The 15,171-nt window shown below is 42.5% G+C and overlaps 1 protein-coding gene across 1 annotated transcript in view; it reads right to left on the reverse strand.

The window, feature by feature from the left end:
• Positions 1-15,171, reverse strand: part of PREP (prolyl endopeptidase) — a 100,351-nt gene that overhangs the window by 24,701 nt on the left and 60,479 nt on the right. The window contains exon 11 of the mRNA XM_084827200.1: positions 2,383-2,519. Coding sequence (XP_084683326.1) covers positions 2,383-2,519 — 137 coding nt within the window. The remainder of the gene's footprint in view (positions 1-2,382; positions 2,520-15,171) is intronic.

The following is a 15,171-nucleotide window of genomic DNA, read 5'->3' on the forward strand; positions in this document are numbered from 1 at the left end:
TCAGCAGTCAGGTCATCAATAAACACCAGTGACCCGGTTCCATTGGCAGCCTTACATGCCCATGCCATAACACTGCCTCCACCATGTTTGACAGATGATGTGGTATGCTTTGGATCATGAGCTGTTCCTTTCCTTCTCCATACTTTTCTCTTCCCATCATTCTGGTACAAGTTAATCTTGGTCTCATCAGTACAAAGAATCTTATTCCAGAACTGGGCAGGCTTTTTTAGGTGTTTGCTGGCAAAGGCTAATCTGGCCTTTCTGTTCTTGAGCGTTATCAGTGGTTTGCACCTTGTTGTGAAACCTTTGTATTTACAGTCATAAAGCTATCTCTTGACTGTAGATGTTGACAATGACATGCCTACCTCCGCAAGAGCATTCTTGACTTGGCTAGATGTTGTGAAAAGGTTCCTCTCCACCATGAGCAGAATTCTGCGGTCATCCACTTGAGTTGTCTTCCGTGGTCTTCCAGGCCTTTTGCTGTTGCTGAGCTTGCCAGGTAATTCCTTCTTTTTCAGGATGTTCCAAACTCTTGTATTGGCCACTCCTGCTGTTTTTGCTATCTCTCTGATGAATTTATTTTGTTTCCTCAGCCTAATGATGACCTCCTTCACTCACATGGACACCTCTGTGGACCTCATGTTGGGGGTTCCAGTGAACAGCTACCAAATGCAAATGTAACACTCAGAACCACCTCCAGGCCTTTTCTCTGCTTGATTGGTCATGGGGTACTCAGGAAACAGGCCACACTTGGCCATGCAGCTGCTTGTCAGCCATTCGTTCCATTACTTATGAGCCACCAATGATGGGTGTGTGTGTATGCCACTGGCTATACTTCCTGAATGGTTAGTGCCCCACTTTTGTCAAACCCCTTGAATTACAGCTGAAAGTCCTGACTTCGCTCCCATCTGGGTGTGTTTCCTTTCAACTTCATTGTGGTGGTGTACAGAGGCCAACTGCCAGAACAGTTATCCTTGTTCCAGTATTTCTGGCCCTGACTGTATGTGTCTGGGAAGCCCACAAGCAGGATATGAGGGCAATAGGTCTCTTCCGCTATTGTTCCCTAGCAACTGGTATTGAGAAGCATGCTGCCTCTGATCCTGGAGGTAGCATACAGTTTTCATGGCGAGTAGCCATCAATAGCCTTATCCTCCATGATCTGTCTAATCATCTTTTAAAGCCATCTAAGTGTGTGGCCATCACTGCTTGAGGAAGCAAATGCCATATGTGTTGTGTGAAGAAGTGTTCCCTTTTGTCTGTTCTGAATCAAATTCAGCTTCATGGGATCACCCTGGGTTCTAGTATTATGAGAGCAGGACAAAAACTTTTCTACACACTTCCTACACACCATGCATAATTTGATAAACATCTATCATGCCTTCCCTTACTCGCCTTTTCCCTAAACAGCCCTAGATATTGTAATTGTGCCTTACAGGAGAGTTGCTCAAGCCTCTTTATTATTTTGGTTGCCCCTTTCTGCACCCTTTGCAGCTCTACAATATCCTTTTTAAGGTATAGTGTCAAGAATGAGGGTAGTAGAAGCCATGTTGGCCGATCGGGTTGTCAAATACAAAGTAGCCACCTGGAAGTTGATTGTTATTTGGCCCTTTCTCAGCCCGGCAGCTCAAGGCCACACTCTGTTCCTGCTGATTGGGAAAGTGATAACAGCCATGTCTGGTGGGAAGATCCAGCCTCCTTGGAGGGTGGAGTGGGGTGTCCTGGGACTGGGCAATGATTGGGTGTTTCAAATCTGCCTTGACTTGCTAGGGCTGGGCAATAAATTGGGTGGCAAAGAAGGGGCAGATGTTTCTTCTTTTGCTCTGACGGTACTAGGGTGTGTTGCTGCTCAACGGCTATCCTAAGAGGCCCATACTTTGGTATGTATAGGATAGACTAGCTAGCTTTATTGTTTTGCTCCTGGGAGTGGGTGTTCAGGTGGTTGGCGTTTCTGGCTTTTGGATATTGTAATCTTGCTTGTAGTTTTCTGTACAACCGACCACCTCTCCCCTTTCCTCTGTGTTTCTTTCCCCTAATAAACTTTTATCTAACTTCCAGTTGGTGTGGTGTGTCCTGTATAACTTCAGTGCTAAATACAGTGCCTATTGGCCTGGGAGGAAAGCTACTAGGTAATCTTGGGAAAACCTGTGGCCGAGTTGGGCCTGTCCTACCTTGCAGGGTTGTTGGGGTGAGACCAACAGGTTGCACTGGGTATTTTGAGAAGAACCAACAGGTTGCACTGAAATTCAAGATTTCCTTTGGGTTTTCTTCAGTATTTTTTAGCTGAAAATCTGGCCTATGTGATAAACTGAGCAACCTCTTAATATAAAATCACCTGTTTATTATTTTGACAAATGTTCTGTAAGCCTGCAATTCTTTGCTTACCTGTAGCTTGGTGTGATAGATATGTTGAAGCCACCATAACCATAAAGGAAGGCAGGATGAGATCCATCTAATTTGATTCCTTTTTTGTGGACAATAAACATTGGGATCTTAGTACCATCTTTGGTTGGGTAGAAAACCTGAGGAGGAGAAAAAGCGTGAAGTATCACTAACATGGAATGCGTTTGCAGGAATATTAGTCACAGGCAGCCATTGTACTTTACAAAGAGAAACGAAAGTTCGTTCACTAGAAAGCTTATGAACATAAGAATTACCTTGCTAGATCCGACCACAGCATGACTCAGAAAGGCAGATATATCTGGAAGTTCCCAATCAGGGCATAAGGGAAATAGCTATCCCTTGTCATTTGTCTCAAGCATCAAATACTCAAAAGGTCCATTTACCACATGCTACGTATGTGGGCAGCAGTGCCTGTGGACATACTCCTCAAATTTCCGATGAACACCATCTGGAGGAGTGGTAGGCAAGTAAAGGCGTTGCCACACATCTGCTTTCTCAAACCAGCTCAGAGGTACTCCTGTTGCTGCTCCCTTTCCCCGTGTCCCAACTATGGGAGTTTGTGTGTTTGTTCTTTGTTTCTGATTTTGTTTTGGTTTTGAGTTCGGTATTTTAACAATCTGTTTTCAGCTCATTCTCCCCTATTTATTTATTTATTTATTTATTTATTTATTTCATTTATATCCCGCCTTTTTTCCTCTTGCACGGAACCCAAGGCGGCTTACATTATCCTCCTCCTCTCCATTTTATCCTCACAACAACAACCCTGTGAGGTGGGTTGGGCTGAGAGTCTGTGACTGGCCCAAAGTCACCCAGTGAGCTTCCATGGCCGAGTGGGGACTAGAACCCGGATCTCCCAGCTCCTAGTCCAACACTCTTGCCACTACACCACACTGGCTGTTTTCTTCCCTATCCCCTCATAGGTCCATTTATTTTACTGTATTCATTTTTAAAGTTGTAAGGGTTTTAGCGGAACTGTTGCACTTTTCTGAACACTGTAAGCCCCTTTGGACACTTTGGTCAAAAAGGTGGCTATCAACTCTCTCCCAAAGGGAGTTAAGCTGGCCCCTCATTTGTTCAGTTTTAGGTGGGCTGTTACATTTTTTTTGTATAGCTTTTTAATATTTTTTATTTCTTAACCACACTTTTTAAGATTCTTTTGCTCTTAATTTTGCTGTTGGTGATTTTTTTAAAAAAGTTTCCAAATGTGTTTCTGAAGTTTTCAGATTGTTTCTGAAGTTTTCAAATTTGTTTCTGAAGTGTTCAAATTTGTTTTTAAAGTTTCCAATTTTTAAAAAAGCATTTAAATTATTTAAAGTTTTAATGGCAAGTTGTCTTGGGGCCCTATTTGGGCTGAAAGGTGAGTCATAAATGTATAAATACATTAAAAAATAAATGAAATAAATTGACTGAACAAACATATACATATTCAATAGCAGTTTCCCAGACCAAGATCAGATCATGTTTAAATTCCTACAGGATATCAAAAGCTTGGTTTTAGGTTTTCTCTGCAATCAAACACAAATGAGAGCAATGGGGGGTTTCAATGGAGGGCTTCTCTAGGGAAGGCGTTCCAGAGGACCAGAAGACTCACTGTAAAAGGCCCTGATCCTAGTTTCTGCAGTATTTCTAGGGAATTAGGACTTCAAGAAAAGACTGCCCTGGTTATATTAATGCATGGTAGATCACATACAGGGAGGTGCTTCCAAAAGTAGGCAAGACTCAGGCCATTTAGGGCTTTAAAAATCAGCATCCTGAATTGTCATCTAAAGTTTTTCAACAAATAAAAAGTAGAGTAACCCTTCTTTAAACTGTTGTAAGTTATTGCTGTTTTTCTAATGAAACACCAGTGTCCTTACTGGAATAAAGCACGCTGAAACTAGGCAAGAGCTATTTTTGTAGCTAGCAGATAACTCCAAGAGGAGCATGATCCCTCACTCCCACGTGATATCTAGTCAGAATATTTATCACCGTGTCCACAGTTGGTAAAATTAAACACCAAACACCACTATGAGTTCCCAAATTAGCTCTTGCTCAATCACAGCAACACAGACAGAAAGCGTTTCAGAACTCGGGGTTAGGGGAGAAGAATGCAATGGGGGGATAGTTAAAGATGCTTCTGTACACATTCCAAACGATCTACTATTTATGGTTACATTGCATGCAACAGGTGACAAGGACATCTTCCAGGCCAGTCCTGAAATCACTTCACTTTAAGACGTCTTTCACAGAAGGGCTTGCCCAGAATAACAGACTCCCTGTCAATCTGTGACAGGAACTACTGAACCAAGCTAACAAGCTGGTGGAAACCGTATCAGTTATTGGAGTGGGGAAAGAGGAGGATCAAACACACAGTAGCCTTGGTAAAGCTTCTGTCAAATATGGTGCTTTCTAGAAGACCAGTAAACAACCTGCCATCTGCTACTAGTACTTAAGTAGAGAAACACGCATGGGAGACCTTTACTAAGTCAGACTGCTGGTCCATCAAACTCTATATTATCCACACTAACTGGCAGCGGCTCTCCTGGATTTCAGACGGGATTCTCCCAGCCCTACCTAGAAATGCTAGGCACTGAGTGTGGAACCTTCTGCAAGCAAAGCATGTGCTCTACCACTGACTGGGCTCCAATGCACACACACAGCGCTTCATGTGTGGGGTGCCCAATGAGCTTCGCTGTAAGTATCAACCTCTCCCATACAAAAGAATATGCATCTGGCTTCTTTTTCTGGATACCACACTGATCTTCCATGGGATAGTTATAATTAGGAGTAGGTCAAGGAAGCAATCAAAAAAGTTTACAGTAAGTTAGCTAACATCTATAAGAATATTGTCCCTAGAAAACTCTAAAAAGTAGTAGTAGGAGTATCAGTATTATTATTGCCCAGATTTGTCAGTTTATATTAGCTGACATTTTATCCTTTAATATTATTAATGCCCATCATTAATTCAGTTTATACTAGCTCACGTTTTTTCATTTTAAATTCTTACCTATAGGCCACAACACTAGCTTCCATTTTAATACTAATTGCAAGAATGTTTATCTGAAGAGATCCTTTATATGTATATTCCAATATTAAAAAGCATCCCTTTAGATTAATATTTCTGTCCCAAGCCAGATAAAAAGATCTGTGCACACAAGCAGGGTTCATCACCCTCATCACTTGCTGTACCAGGAACCACAGGAGGAAAATACATCATAGGAACAATGGAAGCTGTCTTATACTACTAGTCTATCTAGCCCAGTAATGCCTCTGACTGTCAGCAGCTCCCTTTGGGCCTTGGGAAGAGGCCTTTCCCATTACCTGCTACTTGATCCTTTTAACTGTAGATGCCAAAGATTGAACCTGGGACTGTCTGAATGCAAAACAAGTGCTCTACAAGGGAGCTATCTATGGTCCTCCTCTATATCTGTATCTGAATGGCATTTTTCTGTATTGCATAACTTCTAGTTGGGTGTGCATCTCCATTGTGACACAACTAGCCATACGCACAAGTAGAACTAGATTAGGATGATTGCCTAGATTAATACGTGGTTGCCAGATATCCCTCTATGAAGGATGCGTCTTGTCTCCTTTCAATATGGCGTAATCTCAGTTCAGAACAGTAGTACTAATCTGAATGCATTAGAAGCATTTTCCAGAAAGCCTTACCTGTAGTGTGGTCTGGTAAGAATTCAATGCAAGCCAATAACTTGTGTCTGTACTGTAGGAGGCAAATGTATATTGAATGCCCATTTAACCAGCCAACCCTATTCACTCCCCCCAGTGTCTATCACAGGACTGATTTGTTCCAGTAAAAGTGCAGCTACTTGTAGTAATGTTGTCAGCTTGCTGCCAAGCATTCAATGTAAAATAAAGGCTTCTATAAAGTAAGAGTGTCAAGTGCATAGATACGTCAAACAAAGGTGTTTTGGAAAATAGGAGAATCGTCATAAATAATCAAGGAAGCCCTCAGGAGAGTTCATTTCACCACCCACCCATGGGGCAAGAAGCAGCGTCATGCTGATGCAGCGTAAGTGCCAGAACCAGTCACTTAGAAAAATCCCTCGTTAGTGAGCCTGGCAGTCTAGCAGCAAATGGTTGCTGGAAATAAACTCACCAGGTGGCAGGAAAGAGAGAGAAGGAAGAGAAAGACAATTTTCAAAGAAGTTTGGACAGACATCCTGCAGTAGAGGCACAGAATAGTTTTTTTTAATAAAAAAAAAATCTTCCTTAATAAAATAAAGAAAAAGGGTTTAATTCCCTCTACAGAAATATCAAATGTCAAAAGGTTTGATACAAAGCAGATTAATCAGATGCTTTTGAAGCTGTCTTATTCTACTTATATTCTTAGCTTTTGCCAAGCACACCAAAGATCAGTGAGCATTTCTTATACTTTTAAAATAAAAAAGGTATGCTCTCCCATTTAATGCATTACTAGGAAACCTGAGAAATTAAAGTCAAACATGTTTCATCAAAGTAGCCCTTAATACCAGAACACTCCACGATGCAGGAAGTATGGAAAAAACAGCCAGTAGTTAGGGGGAAAGAATTAAAGCGAAGGCATAAAACTGACACAGCAGTCTTTGCAGTATTAGTAATGGATATCATTAAAACCGTGGCTTGTGACCTTGATCTCCTTTCTTCCTACCCACCCTAGCATCTTCTCAGTTCTGACACAGGGGCTGTTCTTACAACACAATAGTCACAGTGAGGCTATGGGGTATGTGAAGTTGCCATTTTGAAAATGCAACCCCCACTCGGGGGTTGTTGTGTTATGCGAACCCAGCAAGCATGGGTTATGTGAGGGTTAAACAACCCTGGCATAATCCCTGATCTGTGTTAGGGTTATGTGAGTGTTGTTTAATCCTCACATAACCCACGCTTGCCGGGGTTGCATATGTAACCTGGCGACTGTGGGCCCTACAGCTCATTCTGGGTTGAATAACATCAGAGTGTCATAAGAACCTGGTCACAGAATCCTCTTAACAATCTCCCAGTAGGAAGGTATTGCAATTGGTAGCACAATTAATATGGTAAATACAGGAAAAGAGGCTATGGAAGGACAAGACTCTCCAATGCTGGTGACCTGCAAGGTGTGTGCAATGTTTGTTTTCTTGCCTGAGAACAACATGGCCTACACCTGCAATAAGTGCAAGTTGATCACGCTGTTGGAAGAAAAAGTAAGTGGACTGGAGCGGCGACTGTCGACCCTCCGGGGAATAAGAGAACATGAAGAGTTCGTGGACAGAATGGGGGAACTACAGCAGCAAAGGGAAGACCAGAAGCTTGAAGAGCAACAGCAAGATGAGGCAGTGGGAAATGCTGAGGTGAAGAAAAATGGAGTAGAGGATACTCCTTGGAAAAGGGTGACAGTTAGGAGAAGAAGAACTAGACGCCACTCTGCACCAGTGGAAGTAGTGGAGCTGTGGAACCGATTTCAGGTACTTGCGGATGAGACTGGAGGACAGCCTGCAGAGGAAGAATCACAGGGGAACCTGCATGAGAGTGAGCAAGAGGCTGAAGGTCAGTCAAACAGAGGTGATGAAACCCAGGCCTACAAGAAGAAGAAGAGAAGAGTGGTAGTAGTGGGAGACTCCTTGCTGCGTGGGATCGAGACCCAAGTATGTCACAAAGACCCGTGGACTCGCCAGGTATGTTGTCTCTCGGGAGGACAGATTAGAGACGTGACTGAAAGGTTGCCTGCACTCATAAAGCCCACTGACAGGTATCCCTTTCTTTTCATCCATGTGGGAACAAATGATACCGCCAAGCGGAGCTACGAAGAGATCACGTCAGACTTTGAAGCTTTGGGAAGGAAACTCAAGAACTTTGGGGCCCAGATAGTTTTCTCATCCATCCTTCCAGTAGTTAGAAGAGGGATAGAAAGGGAATGAAAAATACTCCGGGTGAATGACTGGCTACGAAGGTGGTGCCGACGAGAGAGATTTGGATTCTGGGTCCACGGGCTATACTTCCTGGAAGATGGGCTGTTGGCAAGGGACGGGTTGCACCTCACAAAGGATGGGAAGAATGTGTTTGGCCACAGCATGAAGAACTTCATCAGGAGGGCTTTAAACTGAATCCTACGGGGAAGGGAGATGTAATGTTGGGGGTAACAATGGACATAGGCGCATGCACTGCAATGGAGAGAACAGCTCTGATAGCGCCCAATAATAGTCTTCAGACACATGTAGGAAGAAAGCCAGACTATGAAGCACATGGTCTTTGATGTCTATATACTAATGCCCAGAGTATGGGAAACAAACAGAACGAACTTGAACTCTTAATACAAGAGGGAAATTATGACCTGATAGGTATAACTGAGACTTGGTGGGATGACTCTCATGACTGGAATACAGCAATTGAAGGATATAACTTGTTCAAAAAGAACAGGAGGAACAGAAAGGGAGGTGGGGTTGCACTGTATGTGAAAAATACATATCTCTGCACAGAAATACAGGAGGAGGAGCTTGGTAGCCCCATCGAGAGCATCTGGGTTGAAATAAATGGAGCAAAGAATAAAAGGAACCTGGTGGTCAGAGTCTACTACCGGCCACCCAATCAAGGAGAAGACAAGGATGAAACTTTTGAAAAGCAAATAGCCAATGTTTTAAGGAAGCATGATGTAAGGAGCGCCTCCAGCAACACCAGACAGGCCGCTTAACAAGATCAGCCTCGGATGGCCTTCTCTCTGTCCCATCAGCCAGGACAGCTAGACTGGTGGGGACGAGGGAGAGGGCCTTCTCTGTGGTGGCCCCCACTCTGTGGAACTCCCTCCCTAGGGAACTCCGTCATGCCCCCTCTTTAATGAGCTTCCGTCGTGCATTAAAAACATGGTTGTTCAGGCAGGCATTTGGGGTGGGTTAGGGTATTTTTTTAAAAAAAATTTATGGTAAAATTTTACTGTTTTAAATTGTTTATGGTGGGTTGTACATCGCCCAGAGTGGCTGGGTGACCAGTCAGATGGGCGATTAATAAATTTAATAAATAAATAAATAAATAAATAAATAAATAAATAAATAAATAGTAGCAATGGGGGACTTCAATTTCCCCGATATTTGTTGGGAGACAAATTCTGCAAAACATGGCCCCTCCAGGAAATTCCTGACTTGTGTGGCGGATAACTTCCTCCTACAGAAATTAGAGGAAGGAACTAGAGGATCGGCTATCCTTGACTTGATCCTAACCAACAGAGATGACTTAGTGGATAAAGTAGCAGTTACAGGAACTCTGGGGGAAAGTGACCATGTTGTACTCGAGTTCTTGGTTCTAAGGGAAGCAAAAGCTGAGTGTAGTCAAATGCGTACCCTGGATTTTAGGAAAGCTGATTTTCATAAACTCAGCACAATGATCAGTAAGGTCCCATGGCAAGCGACGCTAGCGAGAAAAGGAGTCCAAGATGGGTGGGAGCTTTTAAAAAAGGAAATTCTCAAGGCACAATCACAAACAATTCCAACTAGAAGAAAAGGTGGAAGACAACAGAAGAAGCCAATGTGGCTTCACAAAAAGCTTAGGGATGATCTGAAAAGAAAAAAGCACACATATAGGAAGTGGAAAGAAGGCCAAGTAACAAAGGAAGAGTACAGGCAGATAGCACAGAATTGCAGGGATGGTGTCAGGAAGGCTAAAGCTGAGAATGAGCTGAGGTTAGCAAGGGATGCTAAAAACAACAAAAACAACAGGCTTTCTTCAGCTACGTGCATAGTGAAAGGCAGAGGAAAGAAATGGTGGTTCAGCTATTAAATCAGGATGGCAAAACGATAACAGATGACAACGAAAAGGCAGAGGTGCTCAATTCCTACTTTGGCTCAGTCTTCTCCCAAAAGAGGGTCTATGACCCCCCTGGCAAAGGCGAAGTACAGGCTGAAGGGGCAGGATTGCAGCTTGAGATCGACAGGCATATGGTCAAGGAACACCTCATTACTTTGAATGAGTTCAAATCTCCAGGGCCAGATGAACTGCATCCTAGAGTCATAAAGGAACTGGCAGAAGAACTCTCAGAACCGCTGTCTATTCTCTGAGAAATCATGGAGGACGGGGGAAGTGCCAGATGACTGGAGGAGGGCTAACGTTGTCCCTATCTTCAAAAAGGGTAAAAAGGAGGAACCTGGGAACTACAGACCAGTCAGTCTGACATCAATCCCTGGGAAAAATTCTGGAGCAGATGACAAAGCAATCCATCGGGAAGCACCTTGACAACAATGCCGTGATTACTCGAAGCCAACATGGATTTGTCAAAAACAAGTCCTGCCAGACAAATCTGATCTCATTTTTTGATCAAGTAACCTCCCTTGTAGACCGTGGGAATGCTGTAGACATCATATACCTCGACTTCAGCAAAGCTTTCGACAAAGTGCCCCGTGATCTCCTGATGAGCAAACTAGCTCAAAGTGGGCTAGATGAAACAACGATCCGGTGGATCCACAGTTGGCTACAGAATCGGACTCAAAGAGTGCTTATCAATGGAACCTTCTCAAACTGGGGAGAGGTAACGAGCGGGGTACCTCAGGGCTCAGTCCTGGGCCCAGTGCTCTTCAACACGTTTATTAATGACTTGGAGGAGGAGGTGCAGGGAATGCTGATCAGATTTGCAGATGACACAAAATTGGGCAGGATAGCTAATACTCTGGAAGACAGAAACAAAATTCAAAGTGATCCGGATAGACTGGAGCGCTGGGCAGAAAACAAGAGAATGAAATTGAATAGGGATAAATGTCAAGTTCTGCACCTAGGAAAAAGAAACCAAATGCACAGTTACAAGATGGGGGATACGTGGCTCAACCACACTACAAGCGAGAAGGATCTTGGCATTGTTGTCGATCACAAGCTGAATATGAGCCAACAATGTGATGTGGCTGCAAAAAAGGCAAATGCTATTTTGGGCTGCATTAATAGAAGCATAGCTTCCAAATCCCGGGAAGTACTAGTTCCCCTCTACTCAGCACTGGTTAGGCCTCATCTGGAGTACTGTGTCCAGTTCTGGGCACCACACTTTAAGAAGGATGCAGACAAACTGGAGAGGGTTCAGAGGAGGGCAACAAAGATGATCAGGGGACTGGAAACAAAGCCCTATGAAGAGAGACTGAAAGAATTGGGCATGTTTAGCCTTGAGAAGAGAAGACTGAGGGGAGATATGATAGCACTCTTCAAGTACTTGAAAGGTTGTCACAGAGAAGAAGGCCAGGATCTCTTCTCAATCATCCCAGAGTACAGGGCACGGAATAATGGGCTCAAGTGACAGGAAGCCAGATTCCGGCTGAACATCAGGAAAAAATTCCTGAGTGTCAGAGCAATACGACAATGGAACCAATTCCCTAGGGAGGTGGTGGGCTCTCCCACACTGGAGGCCTTCAAGACGAGGCTGGACAGCCATTTGTCAGGGATGCTCTGACTTGGATTCCTGCATTGAGCAGGGGGTTGGACTCGATGGCCTTGTAAGCCCCTTCCAACCCTACTATTCTATGATTCTATGATTGTTGACAGTGGATAATGGCAGCTTCTTTATACTACAACAAACTAATAGACCAGTCAGACCAGTACTAGACTTGCAGCAGCTCTCTAAAGCCCCAGTCAGAGGTAATGCTTAGCCCTGTTATTAGAAACACTTTTATGTAGTTGGGGACTGGATGTGGGCAAGTCAGCTGACACTGAATTCAACCAACATTGAAGTAGTAATAATAGGCTGCTTCCTGAACAGATATACTTGTTATCAATACAGTTTTTCTAATCACTCTGGCTGCTGGATTCTATACTGCACATGAACTTTCAGACAACAGTACTGTTTGGAATTGTTTTCAGAAATCTAATCTTTTTTTCCTGAAGTTCGAATCTCACTGTAAAACTGTTGCTAACTCACACGGAATAAAGTTGATGCAAGACTAAAGTTGATGCAAAACTTAACAGCTCATTCTTATTCTGAATAGGCCGCTGGGAGCACTTTACACTTGGAGTTGGTTCGCACATAATGGTGGCAAATTGTGGGTTAATTAACTGTGGTTAATTAATTAACCAATGATTTGCTGGGTTGCATGCTGCACTTGATCTGCTCCCATATTGCATAATCCACCTCCGATCAGTCCAATCGTAGGTTGTTGTGTGATGCACGAACCCAGACACTATGGGTCATTTGTGGCTTTAACCCAAAGTTAACCTACAATTAGGTTACATGCGAACACTGCAGCATCCTGAATTGAAGTAGCCTTTGGGATAACATTCAGGGAAGTGACTGAATACCTTAACTGAGTAGCCTAATAACGGTATTGCCTGAATATGGATTTTCTAAGATTAAAACAATTATAAACATGGCTTTCAAGATAACTTTCAATTTACAAAAATGAATGTCACATTATAGTATAGGTTCCTTAACAGTTTAAGAGCAGTAGTTAGATTTTTGTCATGCAATTTTGGTTATTCTTCACCAGGATCTTCTCATGTAAACAATAAGCTCTCAAAAAAATCTCTTCAAAGCAATCTTTCCTAGTTCCAAGAACTGCTGCACTTTTGTTGCTTTTCTCTGAAAAGTGATTCGCTGTCAGTCTATTTATTAGATTTTACAGTACCTGCTGCCTGGAGGAACATCAGTCTACGGCAATGAAGGCCATCTACAGCTTATGACCATTCATCTTAGCAGCGGAAAAATATTGTGTTACGATACGACTTTTTATTTGCAGGGTCATACTATTTTCCAAGTTTCATGGGAGTTGCCTCAAGGATGGAGGAGAAATAATTACTTTGAGAAAAGCTATTTACTCTTAATGAGTATCGGCACAAGTGAAGTAAGTTCTGAACTAAAGCTGAAAGCTAACATCTCTGTAATATATTTGTCAACTGCTTGATACTAAAAGGCTGCCTTTGTGCCAAAAAAGGAACTCTTACAAGAAAGCAAGCACAGCTTTTAAGTGATAGCAGAACCATAGGAAGTTTTTTTTTTTAAAGTGACAGTAGAGGGCACCACACAAGAAAGCCTAAAAATGTCAAAAAATTGAATAAATACAAAATCTCAAAAAGTCACTTTTACCCTTGTACAAAGCCTGTAATTGTACAAGGGTACCGTACTGTAAAAGTGCAAAATATTTCTGTGTCATGAAACAGCACCTTATTATATTCTTATTTTGAAGTTCTGTTTATTCACAGGCCCTGAGTACTTGGGATACATCAGATGACGAATCTTCAGAGATTAACTTAACGTGTTTTTGCAAATAAATACACATATGTATTTCTGCTGTTTGCCAGCTATGACGTCAGTCCTAATCACTTGATACTGATAACGGCACGGACTAATTCACACAGTTGGCCTAATTCTCATAATATGCATTCATATTACGTTGGCCCCATGCGCTCCTGTTGTCAGGTACGAGCTCCACTAAGATCACATGGAAGTGCTATTGTGTGAACCAGAAGTGAACTATTTACATAAATATATACTATACATATACTATAGCCACGAATAATCTTGTGTTCATTTGACCCTTCTCAGCTATGTCAGTATCATGTATCAGTGTACACATGTACTTCCATTTCACACGACACATACTCCACGTGACACCCGGTGTGTATGAGCCCAAGGTGACTGAGGAAAGACAACAGTCAATTATGTGGACTCATCTTAAGTCCTAGCCTTGCTGCTTTATCATATTGTGCACCATCAGCAACATGAGTGATGTATGTGTGGAACCACTGAAGTGCTAACAATTTCAGAGATACGCTTTCCCTTGCTTTATTAGATGAGGGCAATGTGCATGCTCTTTATTTGATGACTGCATCGGAGTGTGTTGACTTGCACATGGGAAACAATCACCTCAGATCAAATGTTAGAGCTGGAACTGTCATAATATTTCACAACATCTTCACTGAAGCATCATAATTTTCAATGGAAGAATTTCTCACTTCAGCTCAGCGTCATTAAGGGATGTACACGTATGTGCATGTGAATCAGCTTTGAGTGTAGTGCAGGAAAAATTAATTTGGAAATAACTTGCAAACCAAATCATATTCTTCCCAGCCACTGAAACGCATGGCAATGGGAGCGAATTTGCCATAGGCTGGCCATAGCTATTACTAAAGTTAGCCTACTGGATGTGTTTCAAGCATTAACAGCTCTTGCATCTTCCACGGCTGGAGCTGTAACATTTATAAACAATTTGCATGTGATCAAGCCTTTTCGTGTGAAGGATCTCATGGCAGCACCAGCGGTTGTGCTTGAAGTGCATGGAGTGTAGGCCATTTCATATAAATTAATCCCACTCTATACCAAGTTGTTTAGAAATGTTACAACTCACATATGTGAGTTCCACCATGTGGAAGACTTTCTTGGGAATGCTTAGGTGCCAACTAGAATGTTTGAGCTTGCCCTGGGCTATTTCCTGCAATACTTCAAGAAAATACAAGTGCGCACCTTTTTTCTTAAGATGCATGAAAATGTAATGTGGGAGCAACACATATGCCTATTTTCTGTTGGTTCCTATGAACCAATTTTCAGAGCTATTCATATACACCTTTTCTTGGACCAGTGCACTGGTCTCCTCAGGTTAAGTGCTTCACATATCTTTCCATTTTTAAAAAAAGTAATGGTAAGTGGTTCTAAGGAATATGAGGACAGTAAATGGCTAGTTTATCTGCTCTGCCTATTGCAGTCAGCCCCGTGATCATATAGCTGAGCATGAAAATAAGAAACAGAGCTGAATGAAGGATGACATCAGGGAGAAAATACAAAAAGAAAATGCTAGACGAAATTGAATTGGTAACCTAAGAAATTCAAGGTTTTAAAAACCAGTTGATTTAGGGAACTCTATA

The sequence above is a fragment of the Heloderma suspectum genome, chromosome 1 (genome assembly GCF_057233095.1).
Source record: "Heloderma suspectum isolate Gila_16-S chromosome 1, 16-S_ref, whole genome shotgun sequence".
Lineage (NCBI taxonomy): Eukaryota > Metazoa > Chordata > Lepidosauria > Squamata > Helodermatidae > Heloderma > Heloderma suspectum.